This window comes from Scardinius erythrophthalmus (genome assembly GCF_964197995.2).
Source record: "Scardinius erythrophthalmus genome assembly, chromosome: 15".
NCBI classification, from domain to species: Eukaryota; Metazoa; Chordata; class Actinopteri; order Cypriniformes; family Leuciscidae; genus Scardinius; species Scardinius erythrophthalmus.
This window is the reverse complement of record NC_138235.1, coordinates 37378962-37398374: the sequence shown is the minus strand read 5'-3', so window position 1 is coordinate 37398374 and position 19413 is coordinate 37378962. Positions and strand designations below refer to the sequence as shown.

Below are 19413 nucleotides of genomic sequence, written 5' to 3'. Positions count from 1 at the left end.
GTAGTTACAGGAACTTAGTTCTAGGAACTGTCCACTTCTAAACAGTTCTAAGAACTACTCTCCCCCAAACTCGGTTTTGCTGTTTGCGTTCGCACTGGCCAAGTGGCCATAGGAACTGGTAGGAGGGGTAAGGGAGTGACGCAAGCACGGGGACTTTTATTTTGACGGCGCGACGGACCTTTATTTTGGCGGCGCTGAGAACGCCAGAGCAAACAATGCTCGCATTCTCTGTGTTCATTAGTTAGCGATCTGTCTAACAGTACTGTTTAATATGTTATTAGATAGAACTGTTATAGAAAGTAGACAGTATATGAAAAAAAGCTTATGCCGTGTAGTTGATGTCCAGTGTTGCTAGCAGTGTTGCTATGTTTGGCTTGGTCCCCTCAAAGTTGTGTTGGATTTTCTCTTCAACATAAAGGTTTAGAGACCCATCTATCACTGTTTTCCATGTTTGTATAGTTAGTTTATGGAGTAAATATATAGGCTATAATCTGTGTGTTTACATTCTAGCTGTTTTAAAAATGGCGGGTGCTGGTGTTCCGCGTGCGTTCGGTCAATCAGCGTACACTAACGTCACGGGTAGTTCCTATAGTGCTGGTTTAGACCCTACTCTGAAGTAGGACCTAAATTAGTTCCTCCAAATGGAGTTCCTAGAACTAAAATCGTTCCTAGTTCCTAGTGCGGTGCGAACACGCCGACATCCGGGTACTTTAGCCAATAGTTCTAGGAACTGTGAAAAGGTTCCTCCGGTCGGAAAGCAGCTAAATACAGACAGAGTACCATCCCTTCCTCCACTCAAGCAGTCTCTCTCACTATAAACAAATAATCTTTTCAACAGCCTCCTAAGACTGTAACTTAGACAAAATGTAATAATAAATTAATTTCAATAACCTTTGACCATTAACCTTTATCCTGACTTTTCTTGAATCTACAAAAGTTGTCTTCATCTTTAGCCACCAACATGTCTAACGACCTTCAGGAGTTAAAACTATCTTATAGACATATTAGTTCAAAATCAACACTTCTATAAGAAAAAAATTCTTGCCCATGAGGCAGCCAACATCATTGTCCTGACATAAATAAAGTTTTGTTACTGTCTCCACAACAAATAATTACATTCACCTCATGGTCTCAGCTGACTCTTGAAAGCCCATTCCCATCAGCTCTTTATCTATAATCTCCAACAGGGTGTTGTCCCCTGGCATAGATGCAGACGCTTAGAACAAGCCATGCAATGAATGCGGTTTCTGGTGAGTGGTATAGGGGGAACTCACATTTTCTGGGTCAGACTGCCATAACTTCTCACAGCTCATCTCACCTCTCAATGATCTGCTGATGCTGGTGGCCTCAGTCATCCGCTCCACTCTCATACCCATCTCACATAACACCTCCCATCAGGAGATTCCCAGTGTCGGCATGACCCCCTGCCTTAGGTTGCCCTCGCTTGGCCAAAGAGGATCTTACCCGTCGTTGAGTAATCACCTCGTGCACACTGGTTACCGCTCTTCCCCATAACAGAATCTGTGACCGTTTTAGGGAAGGTACATTCAAGAGTCACCAGAGCCATTCGGACTGCCTAATAGTGTTAACACAAGGAGACAGGTTAATAACAGCAGTATTTAATCACTTAAAATTCATTAAACATCTTCAAATCAGCAAAATCGCAATACTGAGATTATACTCCGTGAATTTAGTTATCACAACGTCCATTCAGTGTACTATTACATCTGTAGCAGGAGCCGTCGGCCCTGTTTCATGGTGGAGGCTAAGATCAGACAAAGAAGTTACTAGCTCTGAATTAAACTAGTCAAAAACGTCACTTCTATTGTTTAAGACTTCTTTAAAGTCATATTGAGGTTCATCAGTTATTGAGGGGTCAAAAGACACAAAACAGTTCAGGAACTCGGGTGGGCTGGTGGCGCAGGGACAAGATGGTCAGCGTGCTGGTGAAGAGTGGTGACGGTGAATCCAGTGCAGGTGAACATCCAGACGAGACGAGACGAACCCCACGAAGACACCGAACAGGAAACTCAAACCAGGAACAGGACTGTAGACGGCACACGATGAACACACACTGAGGACACCAAACAACGATCTGACAAAGAGAGGAGAGTGCGATGAGTCTTTATAGGTGAGTGAATTGACGGCAGCTGGTGCGGGGAATGAGATCAGCTGGAATGAGCGGTCACGCCCACTCACACACACCCACACACACAGAACAACAAATACACAAGACACGAAGAAAACAGTGAATTCATGAACCGTGACAATTATCACTTATGACACAGGCTCAGATAACAGCTCTTAGCTGACTTTGAATGAGAGAGACTCTGAGGCATTCAGGACTGGTACACTGCACTCTCGTCAACTTTTATCATAGTTTCATTTTACTTTCTTTTGAGTCTAGCCCAGCTTAATACATTTGCCAGAATTGATATGTGTTTTCAAACAACCACATTTTATATTTGTCTTTTGCCCACATCAGGGAATTTAGACATTACAAATTTCCACTCAGATCGTGTCTCTGTCGCACTGGCCGTCTCAGCCACAGCACACACCAGATTCAGATAAGCAAACTGTTTCAGCCAATCACAAGCTTATCTTCTGAAAGCAAAACATCAGCTCCTAGTTATTTCATGGTCAACACTATTTCTCCACGTTCAAAACACTAACAAGCTGTTTGTTTAATCAGATGCCTTTCTACATTTTACATTTAGCAACTGTTAATCCAGTAATACTGCTTCTGCTTATTTGATCAATTCACTTTGAATATTATTCTAGATCTTTCCTTCAAAAGGATTCTTTTGACCTTGTTTTTAGTTTATTATCTCTTATTCTTTAGACGAACACTTTGATATCGTCATTTAAACACTGATCTACTTTCTAAACATTTTCTTTTTAATTTCACATTTCTTTGAAGTCAGAGCTTCAGAGTACAGCTGCTTACAGCGTTTGCTCTCTTCTGTCTCACTGTTTGTTTCAGGACTCCTCATAACGTATAAAATTTGTACTATATGTCATCAATTTCATTAAAACTGGTTTGATTGTTCTGGTCTGCAGATTCAACTTAATGTTATCATTATTTTTCTCAGTCTCACTTATCTCTGCTGTTTCACAAAACCCCAAAATATTATATTACTCGTATATCAATCCCTAAATTGCACAGACAGCCATTATAGCTGCTTGCTCCTTCAACTCTCGTTAGGAAAATTCTCTAGACATTATTATTTGACCACTAAAATACATAATTGTTCCCCATTCTGCTTAATAAAACTTTCTTTTCGCTCTGCCTCATCTAACCAGTACACGATTATTTGCTTACAATCCACACACACGTCTCTCACCGCTGTCAGCCTAGTGACACTTAACATTCCCTCCCTGGGAAAACCATGGTACTTGATCAACTTCTTGCATGCATTTTGCCCTTAATTCTTTAATTTGACAGAAAACTGGTGTATAAAAATTATCGAGCTTACTATGAGATGACCCCATCCTGGCTGATTATACTTTCCCTGGATTTTTCTTCGAAACGCGTCTTACTAATCTGTCAGACGTCTCAGACAGATCCGATTTTTTAACACCAAATCGGCCAGGTCTGCACTTTCCAGTGCAACTGTAATTACGGCTTACTCAAAATCTTTTCGTGAGCGCTCGATTGATTCCGGTTCACCCAATTAATCAGGTGTGGCTCTTTGTCCACTTTTACGAGCTAGTTACCAGACCGCCGGTGTGGTGAATAATCCGGTTACTCGGTTTGATGAGTCCGGGTGTAGGACCCCATTAGTATGCCAGCATTACGAATTGCTGTGAATACGGTAAGGCAGTATCAGTGCAGTATAAGCTCAGGTAAAGCTCATCGCACGATCATGTTAGCTGTATGCTATGCTATTATCTAAGCTAACACTAACAACGAGAAATGTTTAATTTCACAATATAGCTTCGGTTAAATACTAGTATATGAAACTTATCATTTAAAATACATTAATGACTCGTTATAACGTACTACAAACGTCTTCTATAATAACATGATTTTGTATGATTTGTAACCAGGCACTAATGCGATTACCCATAAAACGTGCTTTGAACCAATCGGATTGCTTGGGTCCTAAGCCCGGACTCATCTCTTCAGCCGGACCCGATTGTTCACCACACCGGTAACTTTCTATACTCGCACCAAGGAGCCACCATGGTTCACTCACAGTCATACCAAAATAAACACACATTCACCACACAAAATAAATTTGACTGTCTTACCAGAGATGCTTCTATTGCCACCGGGTTCTTTCTGGTTCCAGTGGAGTTCCTCCCGGCCCTGATAGCAGTTTGCTCTTCTCTCTAAATGATCTGCGAGGTAAGACTAAAGCCTGGTGCTTCAGGATGATCAATCGTCAATCCGCTTTACTCAGGACCAGAAGAAACTGCCATGGAATCCCAACTTCTGACACCAATTGTTGTGGCAAAAACAATAATTAAACAATCATCATCACTGCATAAGAGACACCAATAATCAAATTGTATTTTAAATAGTGCTGGGAAAAAAATAATTGCGATTAATCGCATCCAAAATAAAAGTTTGTGTTGCATAATATATATGTGTACTGTGTATAATTATTTTGTATATATAAATACATGCATGTATTTATTTAAGAAATATTTGCATGTATATACATTTATATTATATATAAATATAAATAATTTATATATAAATAAAAATTTTAAATATATACATGCATATGTGTGTATTTATATATACAAAATAGTTATACACAGTACATTATGCAACACAAACTTTTATTTTGGATGCGATTAATCACAATTAATTTTTTCCCCGCATTAATTTTAAAAGATATTTATTCTCTTGCAAGAGGCTTAGTCACAAGATCACAGCAGCTACCCCGTGACGTGAGCAAGACCTGACACCCAGCCCAGGAAACTCCCTTCTTATACTCCTTCTTCAAGGTCTTTCCTCTGTAGTTTTCCACTCATCCAGCATGATTTAGAATAGAATGACCCCTCTATAACCCCCCTAGGCTAAACTATCTTCCATACCTAAAGAGTTAAAGGTTCTTAACCATTTGTCTTACTGTGTGTCTTGCTTACGCCAGGTGCACAAATATACATAAATTCCAGAAGAGAAACAATGCTTAAAAAAATGTCTAAGAAAGTTAAAATATAAATTTTTCTACAACAGCTGAATTTACTGTTAGCCCTCCCTGAGCATCAGAAATTCATGAAAATAAACATATTGGGAAGCCTAGTTGCCACCCTTCATTCTGCTCTTCTTTGCTCTTCTGCTGTTTACACACAAAATCTTTACTTGTCACACAATTTCTGAAATCGCACACTTAAACACAATAACCACACACCAAATCTGCAAAACCATACACTAATTCTTGGCCTGTTTTCAATTTCATAAAATACTTTTTGCAAAACACAACACACAGTTCTCCATGTAACACAAAAATCTAACAGGAAGTATTTGATTTCTTTTTTTAAACACAACCTATCAAAATGCCTTTATCACACGTGATATGTGATCGGTAACACTTTACAGTTGTTAGATAAAACATTTTGTAGACAAACTTTAAGTTGTCTTGAAAAAGCCTAACCAGAAAGTTTGAAGTAGTTTTAAAAGCTTGAGGTTTGAGCCTACACAAAAAACAATTTGAAATATGTAAACAATATAGAACAATATACAATACTAGGCTATGTGTAGTTGCAGTATAAAGTACAGAATATCTTTTTCTTTCTTTCTTTCTTTCTTTCTTTCTTTCTTTCTTTCTTTCTTTCTTTCTTTCTTTCTTTCTTTCTTTGTTTTATTGCTTTACACATAAATAGTATATTAAGCCAATTAAGCAAAAATCTGTCAACAAAGGTCAGCATAAAAAGCCTATAAAAGTTATGTAGCCTATACTTTTTGTCTTGTGCTGCCTATCTTGACCAGGACTCCCTGTAGAAGAGATATTGTATCTCAACGGGACCTTCCTGGTTAAAAAAATAAAATAAAATAAAATAACAATAGACTTTTCGTTTGCACGTTTACGTAGGCCTACTTAAACAAATGTGCTTTGTTTTAAGCTATAACTTAAGCTAAAACTTAACATAACACAAACTGAAGAACTAAGTTTGCTAGTACATTTCTACAGTAATATCATATTGAAATGTATTAGTTTTACTTTTCAGGATGAGATTCACTGGCAGGACAGGACACAGGATTCACTACACACACACAAACCTTGACAAAAACACACTCATTGATCTCCATCTAGTGGTGCAATGCTGTAAAATACAGAAAGAGTCACTGTATTAATCCTTGAATGGATTCAACATATTTAAATAACTGGAACAATTATTCAAAACAAAAGTGTCAAATGAAAGAATATTACTTAGCGAATAGAGTTAAGACTTAATTGCTGGGTATTTTAATGTTACCTTCTTGGCAGATTATAGCAAGGCCTGGGAAACTCATGGAAATTAATAAACATTTAAAAAGTCATAATTTCTAAAGTAAAAAAAAAGCAATTTTATAATTCTAAAATATCAGCTTCAAAGTATTAGTTCTAAACAACAACCAAAAGTGAAAATTAATTTTTCAAATGTGAAGGAACCACCCTGTGTTCTACCTTTATACACTAAACCCTAATGAGTTTTAAAGTCACCAAACTCCATATTAAGTAGAACTTAAAACTTTTATTTTGTTTTACTACACAAACAAACATGTTCATGTGAAATGTTGTCTTGTGCAATTTGATTCCATGAACACCATATTAACTCAAATATTTTTTCATCTTTTCATTTCCTGTTATTCCATTTGAAATAAGTATTTTAATCACCATTAATGAGCACATTTTCTTTCATGTTGAAAAAAACAAACAAAATATTAACCATTTCTTTCTTTCTTCATTCTCACAAAGAATTGGGAAGAGGAAGAGCGTGGAGATGGCTCAACTGAGGTAATAAAGCAATATAATGGTTTATTTTAGTATGATATAAGTTTTGGTTAAATGCCATATTGTTAAATGAAATGTGTCACGTTCAGGATGAGGAGCTGATTGTGGAAGACATGGAAACAGCATTTGAGTGGGAAATATGAGTGAAATGTGCAAAATAATGCTTGGAAATTACAGAATTGAAACAGATCTGGCTCTACTCAGGACATTTTTTAATGTTTTTTACAATATGTTGTTAATGAATTGCGACCTGAAAGCTGAAAAAAAAAAAAACATGTTCTTTGCATGGCTTTATGGTTTGGAAGGTCAAATATGATGTTCACTCCTGTCTTAGTGTACTCCATTATTCACATCGGGACGGGTAGTTGGGCTGTTTTGGCAAAATAACTAAATTCACACTAATTATTTTCCATTATTTTATAAAGACTGCAAGTGCGCATATCCGAACATAAATCATGATGTGTTGATCTGATTGAAGATCTGCTGTAGAAGCTTCTGTTCATCTCTATGATAGGCCTACATCAAACCTGCAATCTCAACAATATAATAAAAGCTGTATAACTGTACTTCTTAAAACAATTAAAAATACAGATTATTAACATTAATACCAGCTTACAAGTTCAAATACAAATTCAATCTGTATTACTTCAGGTCTGATATTTTTACTCCACATATACTTTAATTTAAACAAATGTGTATTTCATCAATAAATGTCGTCATATTAAACTGTACACTAAATAAATGAATGTGTATCATTTAACATTTATGATAATTACTTAAGCAGTGAAGTGAAGTTTAACCAAGCAGAAAACACCAGTCAACGCTGTGGAAAAGGGTTACAAAAAGATATATTTATTCTGGAAATATAGCGATAGACATTGAATCTCCTTTCATACAGTATCATCTGATCCACAGACAGCATAAATGACCACAGCACATTCACTGATCACTTCATATTGCACACAAAACCAGAAAGCACTTGGGAAGATCTCTAGCTACAGTCTCTCTGACTCTATGAGGCACTGGGGTTTAAAAAGACACACTTCTTCAATGTAAGGATAGTTGTGCTGAAGAAGAAGCTGCATCTGACAGCTCAGGTTCATCGGCTACATTCATTTGAGCTTGAGGACTGTGTCCGACTGAAATATGATCGCAATTAGGCAGATCATGGCACAAATGTCAGTATTCAGTACCAATAACAGTCAAATTTCACAGTTCTCTGAACCAATTTTGGTACCATTGCAAAAACACTTTTAACAATAAATTAGTTCATTTAAATACTATAGATGACTATAAATAAATACAATTAAAACTTTAGTATGTAGCCTTCAAATACTGTTCAGTTCATAAACACTGCGATAAACTAAAGAAAAGTTAGTAATGAAATGAAAATCAAAGTAACACGTTACAGTAACAGAAGCAGGAGAAGGTCTACAGCACTTACACTGAAACACTTAATGCACAGATAGATTTAAACATCTGGGTTTTTAGTCCCGTTCATTGATATGATTATCACTATCTCAAGCCTGCAATTTAATTCGGTTGTCAGTCACTACAGAAAATTAGCAGTGTGTATCAGCATAAAAAATAAAACTTTAAATTATGAATGGGTTATATACAGAAAGCAAGCAAAGAGCACAGCCTTTATAATCAATAAAGCTCATGTCACTTCAGTTCAGCTGCAGACTGAGGGAAAACTGTATATTTGTGACCCTGGAGCACACAACCAGTCACATGGGTACATTTTTTGAACGAGATGTATACATCATCTGAAAGCTGAACAAATGAGCTTTCCACTGATGTATGGTTTGTTTGGATAGGACAATATTTGGTCGAGATACAACTATTGAAATCTGGAATCTGAGGGTGCAAAAAAATAGAAACTGAGAAAATCTCCTTTAAAGTTGTTCATTTATGTTCGTGATTGTGCTGCATTTACTCACAAAAATACATGTTTTATATTATTTACAATAGGAAATTTACTAAATATCTTCATGGAACATGATCTTTACTTAATATCCTCATGATTTTTGGTATAAAAGAAAAATGGATAATTTTGACCCATATAATGTATTGTTGGCCACCCGTGCGACTCCGTTTTGTGATCCAGGTTCACATATAACAGAGTGAAAACTGTTATAATCCAATCTCATATTTACATTGGGTTTGGTTAACTTAAAACAAGTGTTTAGAGCTCATAATTAACAAGCTAATAACTAAAATGCTTATCACTGGCCACTGCATTCACACATTGTGATTGGCTACAACGCTGCAAAAACATGTTGTAAATAGAGCGCAACCAAAAACGTGAGTCGTCTATCAGAGGCTGCCAGACTGATCTTTTTCAAATTAAACCAGATTTGTTAAAATCATATTTCATGTGATTTTTTTTAGCAGTTCACACTTACTAAACATGATTGAATATGCACAAAAATTTGATTTGGACTGACAGTTTGATGAGGTTAAGGTGTTTTAAGACCCAAGAAGAGCTTCAGCATTTTCTCCACAGCCGTTCATGGCGACGGCTACACAACCACCGCAATCCTTTTTCCTATTGTTGTTTTTTGTGGAGACACTGGATCTGGGAAAGAAAATAACAGAAAACTGTCCTTAGTGAGGAACAACATGAAATATCCTACTTTATGGAAAAAGTCATGTGATGCAACAAAAGACCTGAAAAGACAATAGTGAAGTGAAGATCTTCATACCTGGAGACAGCAGGAGTTTCTGTGGCTTTTTCTTCATCATCCGCTGTGTTACTCTTCTGCAAGTCAACACAAAAACACAATGTAAACCAAATAAAAGGTGACGTTTACACAGTTGCTATAAAACAATGGGGAAAACCATGCAGGAACATCTGCTATTCTGCACTCTAGTGGAACAATTCCATTCACTGTCTAAACTTGTTAAATCATCTAAATCAAAAACATGTATGAAAGTCAAGTCACCTTTATTTTTATAATGCTTTATACAATAGAAATTGTTTCAAAGCATCTTCACAATAATAAACAGGAGTAAGGGCTGGTTCACAGGACGCATGGTCTAGAGATGCGTTTTTTAAAAGTTTAACTTATTTAACTTGAGTGCCGTGTTTTTAGTTTGTTTTAGTTTTCAGAATTAATTATGCAAATACATGTTATGTTTAAAATGTCAGACCCTATACCAGAGATGCTACTGAGAGAATCATAGATCCTCTTCCTAATATTATTAATTCATCATTGTCATTAGGATATGCCTCAAAAACCTTCAAAGTGGCTGTTATTAAACCTCATAAACAGGAAAAAAGAAAAAGAAAGAGGCTTAGCTCTACGTTTCACATTCATGATACCAAAATTTCAGTAGTCAGTACCAATACCAGTCAAATTCCATTTGTCCAACATTTGAAGTGGATCAAAACCTTTCAAAGTCATACATGAATTTTGAACAATACCCGTTCTTGTCTTAGGACAACTTTGATGAACTTCTTTGATCCACTTCAAATAATGACTACTGTATTTGAAAACAAAAACATTAAAGGAGAAGTTCACTTTAAAATGAAAATTCTGTCATCATTTACTCACCCTCATGTTGTTTCAAACCTGTATGAATTTCTTTCTTCTGTTGAACAGAAAGGAAGATATTTAGAAGAATATCAGTAACCAGACAGTTTTTGGGTCCCATTGACTTCCATAGTATATTTTTTTCCTACTATGGAAGTCAATGAGACCAGAAACTGTCTGGTTACTGATATTCTTCTAAATATCTTCCTTTCTGTTCAGCAGAAGAAAGAAATTCATACAGGTTTGAAACAACATGAGGGTGAGTAAATGATGACAGAATTTTCATTTTAAAGTGAACTTCTCCTTTAAGGAATTTATGCAATTACAAATAAATAATAAATAACACAAATAACAACAAATAAATAATACATTAAAACTAGCCTTCAAATAGCTCGCTGCTTCACTACTTTAGTGTGATGCATCGTTGAAGAAATCAAGTCACGACTGTTTCCCGAAACCATATTGTCGCAAAGTGGTTGTTCAACCACGTTGGTTAATGATGTCATGCACGTGGTGGAGTAATAACTTATTTTAATGAATCTGTTTAAGATCGAATTAATGCTAGATGTTTTGCTATAAATTATGGACATGGCATCCAAAGACTATTTCTCAGTTATTTTGCTTTATTTCCTGATTCAATCATAGTCTCGTTCTTATGCACTAGAGCATGTGCGATCGCACTCTTGCCAAACTGAAGGACGTGAATGACATCTGTATGTATTCTAAATTCAAGATCCAGATTGTACTAATGTCAGCTTGCTTATTTTGCTGAAGCGCGAGTTCTCAAAAGTACCGACTTCGGTACCAAGTCAGTACTGACATTTAAAAATGTGACAATACCAGCATTTCCTTCTATCATTACGCGCTGTTAAACAGATTCTTAAACACCATTAATAGCCATTATGTTCACACGCTCAACATATATATCTCTGATTGGCTTCAATGATCATGTAAGAATTGATAAATTAGGAAATTCCAGACAGTCTGTTTTGGGGGTGACCAGGCCCTGAGAGGACAAAAGGACCTCTCTGGAGATTACCATTTGAACTGGCCCTCGTGCACCATCGAGACGAAAGTCTCACCTCCGAGTCATCCTAATCTACATCTCCTTCCCTCTCCCCTCACCCCCCCCTCTCATACTCAGATGATCACCTGGTTTCTCCTAAGAAAATATATAGTTTAATGTAAATGATTATCACAGAGTATTTTCATGTTTGGTATCATTTAAAATGTCACAGTGCGACTGGTACAAATGTCCTATTTCCAGAATAAGTGAAACACAAGGTTTATTGAAGGTTTATGGATAACTAGCATACAAGGAGGGGTTGGTCTCTCAAGCAAATGGTCACGCACCCCCAAGAGGTGTTACAGTGTACCTCTGAATGCAAATTTCTATTGTTAGCACATGGTTCCAGGTGAAAAGGTTTGTCTATTTAAGGAAGTGGAGCAGGGAGATCGGGGCCTTTTCTGTATTTCAGATGGGTCCGTTAGGCTGGGAGATGTAGATCTCTCAGCCTCACGTATTTCTTAATGTTGGGTTTGCATCTTCTCTCTATTCCAGAGCATTTGATGTTTTGTATCGATTATCTTTGAATTGATTATGTAATTGGCATGATACATTTACCTGACATAATAAATTGTTACATTTTATTATTCTAACTGACTTTGATATTATTTTCATTGAAGAGTTAAACGGAATAGTCAAACATTCACTCATGATTAATGATCCACAGATATCATTAAAACCTTTTCATTTATGGAGTCAGATGAATTAACGAGAGAATACATAACTAAATGTATTGTAAATTTAACCAACCAATACTTTGCACGAGTGAGGACAGAACATGTGATAACCTTCCCCGTGTATTGGCGGACCGGCATATTGGACTAATATAACGGGCCTTACATTGTAAGGGTGGAATTCCTGCAGTGGTTCAAGCTGCAAGAACTGCCGAATGACTAAAGAAACGTTATTGGCAAGATGGTAGAAAACTGCACATTTCTTGTCTTTAACCACCCACTGCCACTTATACCACCGACGGAAATAAGTGCAGTTACAATAGCTTAATATTTGTGGGAGAGCGTTGCTATAGATAGTGACGATATTGTATTGCAATATGTAGCACTTCAAAGTCAATACCAAATCAAAACTTGTTAGTGCATTAGTTGCAATTGAAAAGGTTTAATGACAAAATATGGTTATGGTTACACTTAAAATAGTTACAAAATATATGTATGAGATGATGATAACTTATATTATTAATTGTACCCAGCATATATGAAAAATGTTACCTGAGAGAGAGAGAAAGAGAGAGAGAGAGAGAGAGAGAGAGAGAGAGAGAGAGAGAGAGAGAGAGAGAGAGAGAGAGAGAGAGAGAGAGAGAGAGAGAGAGAGAGAGAGAGAGAGAGAGAGAGAGAGAGAGAGAGAGAGAGAGAGAGAGAGAGAAAGAGGAGGCCCCAAGAAAGGGACCCAGAGAAGAAGATAGCCAGAGCATCAAAGAGACAGAGCAACAGTTACAATCTTGTTTTATCCTTTCCTTGACCATGTGACTAAAACCCATCTGTGAGACATTCAAACTGACCAATCAGATAATTACACTTCCACCACTGTACTAAAGGTGTGACAATTCATTGACCCCCAAAGTACAAACATTTGGCCTGCAAGCCTAGATCACTATCAGCCCCTCTGTGCCTTAGGAACTCCAAATGGTCATTGTGGTAGGAAGAGGGGGGTAGAAAAACAGTCAAGCAAATATCTTTGTTCATTTAAAATATCTTGTATTATTTTCAATCCTACAACACCCTAATGTCAGCTTGCTTATTTGGCTCAAGCGCGAGTTCTCAAAATTACCAACTTTGGTACCAAGTCAGTACTGACATTTAAAAATGTGACAATACCAGCATTTCCTTCTATCATTAAGCATGTCTCTGATTCACTTCAATGATCAACACTTCAAAAACATGTTGTTTGACGCTCTTGGCTCTTCATAGAGTGCTCACACAGATTCACACGGGAGCGTTTGAAAACAGCGTCTAAGCGGATCCGTCTATCAGGGAATATATTAGTGATCCACTGATAGACGCCTGATTTTAAACACTTCTGTGTGTATCTGTGCAAGCGCTCGATGAAGAGCGTCAAAGATGTCATTCAACAATTGTACTGCGCATGTGTCGAACTCGGCCATGTGCGAACTCAGCCAGAATGTGCGTGATACACGTCCAGATGTGGAAACTGAAGTATACCCGAGCCTTTAGTGATACAGAAGAGCTCAGGAGGACAACTAAACTATCCTGGGTTTAGCAGCGACTTTATTAGAACTGCAGCGCTGCTCATAACCATTGATAAAATAATACATGTAAGTAATACTTGCCTTCCTGAGTTTCCAGAAGCAAAAGCACAAGATGATGATGATGATGATGATGACGACTGGAATTAAGGCATGAAGCCAGTGTAGGTCAGAGGAGCTGAGAGGTGTTGGGCTGGAGGAGGAGCTGAGAGGTGTTGGGCTGGAGGTGGAGTGTGGAGGAGCTGGACGGGAGGAAACTGGAGCTTCTGGAAGAGACAACAGGAGCAGAGACAATTAGAGGATTATAAACTGCAAGTCAAACGACCTTTTTCACCTTAAAACATTACTGACCAATCCTACTTCAGCAAATGTTACTATCAGACAAGCTTTTGCTCTTTACTAATCAAAGCCAAATGAGGATTTGTTTGAACAGAATCAAATGCAAATTATCCGAGAAATAGTGCAATAGCGCAAGGCAAACAATATTTGTTCTCCTTTCTCCAAATCTGTACATTAGGGATGCACCGATATTTTTTCCGAAAAACCAATCCGATACCCATAATACTGAATATCGTCCGACACAGATCAGATACCGATTTTTTTTATTGATCATCATTGTAGAATATCTATAGCCTACTTATGTGTGTGTGAAACTGATGATTAATGTTTTATGTATTAAACACAGTCCAATATTATTATATTTCTCAGTAAAAGCACATACTCTTATTGTGCTGCATCAACGACTTTTGACAAATATAAATGGAAAATAATGTGAGGTATAAGTTTAGCAAAACCTGGGTAAAAAGTAGATAATAAAAAAAAAAAAAAGTTTTTACTTTACATTTTTTAAATCCTGTGAATTTACGCACAGTATCGGATTTGGATCGGTTCCGTCTGACAAAAACCCGCTCCGGCAAAAATCGCATACAGAATACGGATACTGAATATCAGATCGGCGCATCCTTACTTCATGCTGTGGATCAAACAATGCGACACACACCTGAGTCTTTACATCATTAACAACGCCTAAATTGCAATCACTTACAATCTTTTTCAGGATTTTGTGAGAAGCATTTAACGGTTTCAAGTAAATGTCAAGTAAGAATTTTAGTGAGTTTATTCCTCTGTTTCTCTGACTGAAAATAGAACTGTACTGTGAGAGAGTACTAAAGCTCCTCAGGTCGGATTTTTGGTGGCATATTTGTAGAAATTATCATTCTTTCTAAATGTGGTGTAAATATGTCATTTAACTACCAAATAAACAGAAACAGACGCGACGGAATAAGTAGCCTAAGTGTCCTCTTTCTTTTGTGAAATAGACGGTAAACCACTTTATTTCTGTGTGACTAATGTGCAATTTTGACTCAAATTAATTCATTATGATAAATGGTTATCGCTTTTTATTGTAAACCTGTGGTAAAACATCAATGCTTGGGTTTAAATATTCAAGTAAACAACAAAAATGACAGCAAACGGTCGCTTTTATCATGTTTGTTTTGCGATCTCGCTGTTTCCAGTGATTTCTTTCTGATTAGTTTTCTGATAAACCTCCAGTTGTTTGTGAACTGATGGGTTAGTGTGAGGTTGCTCCAGAGAGGCGTGTTACGGCCGTGTTTTAGTGAAGCGCTGTGGAGCTTCTGGCCCGACAGTGGAAACACAGCAGATTTTGGGTTCGGTGCTCCAGACCCGGGGCTATTAGCCTGGCATGGGCCGTTTAAAGCCCTGGCTCACCCTGACCCGACAGTGGATAGCTAATAAGACTTTATGAGCACAGTTATGACCATTAATATTGTCTCTCTCATCATCTTGATTCTGGTACATTACAGGCAAACAGATTTATTATAGCAGAGGTCTTCAATCCTGCTCCTGGAGGGCCACTGTCCTGCAAAGTTTAGTTCCAACCCTAATCAAACACACCTGAATCAGCTCATCAAGCTCTTCAGAATCGCTTGAGTATTAAAAGGCAGGTGTGCTGGAACTAAACTCTGCAGGACAGTGGCCCTCCAGGAGCAGGATTGAAGACCTCTGTATTAAAGTAATATACTTACTGTTTACAACAAGCGTAGAAGTCACCTTAAACACCCGATTATCAGCAGTGATGACTTGTGCTGTATAGAGGCCTGATCTGGACCTGTTCACATTCACAAGAATCATGGACACATTTCCTCCTTTAACTTGCAGTTGTTGAGGTGTTTCGAAGGGGTGACAGGTGAGAACAGCGGCAGGGGAACAGTAATGTGCGAGCAACTGTTTTCCCTTGCTTTCTCTTTCAAAAATGATTCTCGCGTCATCGACTCTCTCCAGTCCAGTTTCGAAGTGCATGGAAACATTTTGTCCTTCCGTTGCCTCCAACTTGGACCCAGCAACATGCGCAGCAACTGTTTAGAAAGAAATACACAAAGAAGGAAATTATTTACTATATTTTAGAAGTTTTCCAAGTTGTCTTATGTATTCCAACAGCCGTTAGTGAGGTAGAAGTACCATAATTGGTTCCAAACCTGATTATTATGTATCACTTTTTTTTAATTAACTGAATGTATTAAAGGGGTCATGAATTACATGTGATATTTTGACATATAAAGGTGTAATTTTACTATAGAAATATACAGCATGTTTGAAACCACAAAATGCCTAGATACTAAAGCGGCTAGTTTTGTTCTTGTAGATAAAATGATTACAAATCAGGATCACTGTTCAGTCCTTCCGCCTCAGGTAGAGATTTAACAAAATAAATAAAAATAATTTAGTTTGTTTGAGCTCCAGTCTCCTGTCACACAACTCTTCAGACCACAATTGTTACAAAGCAATTACAAAGGCTTCTTTAGAAAAAGTAAAATAGATTCATAGAAAAAGTAATTTTAACAAAGCAATACTGCTCAAGAGACAGCAAAGCTGAACTAACAAATCCACACGGTGGTTTATCAAAACAAAGTTAATCAAAGAACATGAAAAAGAAAATGGCAACCAAACCACGGTCTGTAAACCCAAATCAGGAAATGACAGGCAAATACTGCAATACAGAGTAGGCTAAAGCCCCTTAAAACTGATAACCCAACATCACATAATGCTCACCACAACACCACAAAATGTCAAAGTGTGTGTATGTCCAGATGTTTTTAATGTAGACCAACATGCAAGAAGGTTACAGTGTTACTAAGGTTTTCACTTTAGAAACTAACATGTGGGAAAAGGTGTGTCTGGAGAACTAATATATTGTAAATGTAAAAATATTTAATTTACATTATGTATTTGACTTATATTCATTATGTAGACTATTCAGACCAAGAAATAATCAGAAACTGCTGCCGTTGTATACCATTTAATTTTTCTTTAAACTTGATTAGACTGTAGATCACAATAAAATATTATGATGATATTATTGTTTAAATAAAAAAAAGTTTTTTTTAAGGGAAGAAAGAAACAAAAAGAAAACTAGTCAAATAAATATGAACTAAGAAACCAGAGCATCGATGCTCACTCACTACGTTCCCTAACAGAGATTCTGAAGCATGAAACACAATCACACGAGCCTATTCAGTGCTAATTTAACTCTGACGGGTCGAGAGCGGCACAAACACCGGTAACGGCGGAGCTTATCGGCACTACGGTCTTATTTAGCACTTAAGCCCGTTTAATACTGGGTTTCGGATCCATTCACTATAATGTCCACACAGAACTGCCCACCTACCTGTAACGTTAGTAGCGATAAAGAGCCAGACTACAGTGAACATCTTGAACATTTTTTTGTGTGAAAAATCAAAACAAATAATTAACGTTACAGCCTGGAAGCAAACTCTAGCGATGCGAATTGCGTATAACGTTAGTCCTATTTGGGTGTGTTCACTGTATAGCTTTACGATAACAATATGGCGCGTGTCAGCAGTAGCCACAGACTGTAAAAAAAAAAACACTACTATACCAGGTGGAGCTAAAGGGTCCAATCACACCTTCTTTAACTGAACCTAGCCATAATTCCGATAGGTCCGCGCGCCGCTTCCTGGTCCAACACGACGACATGACCAATCAGGGTTTGTTTTGTTCAACGACGGCAGCCAATAAGATGTAGACTCTTTTGCCGGTCGCCGGTGAGTCTGTGAGTGACGGCCAAAAAAAGCTAAACGCACCCACGCAGAGAAGGGCTCTGACCCACGCCAACAATAGGTTTCAGTAATTTTATAAGCAAGTCTAAATTTAGTGATGGCGATTTCAAAACACTGCTTCATGAAGCTTCGAAACCTTTACGAATCTTTTGTCCCGAGTCAATGGTTCGGAGCATGTATCAAAACCATAGACTGTAAAAAATAAATCAAAACGGCCAAAGTCACGTGATTTCCGTGAACAAGGCTTCATGACGTCATAACTGCTGGGAGCAGATCTCGGTCAACCCATGAATCACGAGTCACTGAGAACACACGGACAGGCGTCTGTGGGTACCTGATCTCTTTTGTACATTTGTAGACGTTTTAATTAGACATTAGTATATTTAAAATGAATAACGGTGGTTAATAGTCTATTATTGGCCTGTTTAGCTGAGCCATTCATAGAACAAACAAAATAAACCCTGACAACTGATAAAATACATATAGGCACTTGATAATCTTATTAGACAATTGCATTTGAAAGGTTTTACTTTCAATAAGAAAAATTACAATAGATCTGTAAAAGGTGTTTTTATGCATGTTTGGCACGGATTTTTGTTGCAGTTACAAATGGTGACCACTAGGGGCACCCACCCTGGACAATTTGTTTTTTTACAGTCTATGCCTGGCCTCGGCCTCGACACACACAATACACGACATTTGCTTCAATTGTTTCAGTTTCACGAAGCCTCGATCTGCCCACCACTATCAAAATTCCGAGTTATAAAAGAAATGCTCTTTTATATTACTTTAAAACGTCATGGTATATTGTATACTCTACTATTTATTAAACAACGCAATTTGTTAACTGTTAAATATGCAGTATGTTAGTCTAACATATACAGTCATATTTAGGTTATATCTAATTAACAGATTCATACTCTACGATGTGAATTACTGATGTGATTTTACTTACTTGTGACAGCGAGGAAGGTTTGAGAAAACAGCTCATCGTTTCAGTTCTTGCAAAGGGGGTAGATTTTATACGTCGTCCGCCTATTCCGAAAACAACCCACAACGAAACCAGCTCTGGTTACAGCGTAACAGCCAATAGAGTGTTGAGTCCGCAATTCTCTGACGCACTGATTGGCTGTGCTCGGATGAAACGCCACGAGTCGCCTGTGAGCAGAAGTGTTCTCCTTATGAAGGTTGTGGCAGAAGGTTTGTTAGCAGACAGCAGGAAGGAAGTTTCCGTTGGGGTGATATGACTCACTAGTGTATAGTGGTGTTACAGCCTACACACATAGCAATTGACACAACTGAACTGAACTTTCACACGCAATTACACTCAAGTTGTGGATAGTTCGCTTCGTACATTCAGTTTAACAGCAATAAAGAGGGCAAATGTAATGTTATCATTCAACTGAACTATATATATGTATATGTGTGTGTGTGTGTGTGTGTGTGTGAGAGAGAGAGAGAGAGAGAGAGAGAGGCTATATTTAAGACAGACACAAATGGTCAGATTGTTGAAGAGCAGATGGAAAGGAAAAACTGC

The 19413-nt window shown here is 37.4% G+C and overlaps 1 protein-coding gene across 2 annotated transcripts; it reads right to left on the bottom strand.

Moving 5' to 3' along the window:
• Window positions 1-7780: 7780 nt before the first annotated feature.
• Window positions 7781-18963, bottom strand: LOC308703672 (uncharacterized protein). 2 transcript variants are annotated; one of them, XM_081387416.1, is made up of 5 exons: window positions 18832-18963; window positions 15825-16154; window positions 13861-14042; window positions 9659-9714; window positions 7781-9531 (listed from the first exon to the last, which is right to left on the bottom strand). In XM_081387416.1, the coding sequence occupies exons 2-5, from the start codon at window positions 16096-16098 to the stop codon at window positions 9423-9425; spliced, it is 621 nt and encodes a 206-aa protein (XP_081243542.1). In that variant the 5' UTR covers window positions 16099-16154; window positions 18832-18963; the 3' UTR covers window positions 7781-9422. The 2 variants fall into 2 exon arrangements, with proteins under 2 accessions (XP_081243542.1, XP_081243541.1); XM_081387415.1 differs by lacking the exon at window positions 18832-18963 and adding an exon at window positions 17465-17694.
• Window positions 18964-19413: the final 450 nt, after the last annotated feature.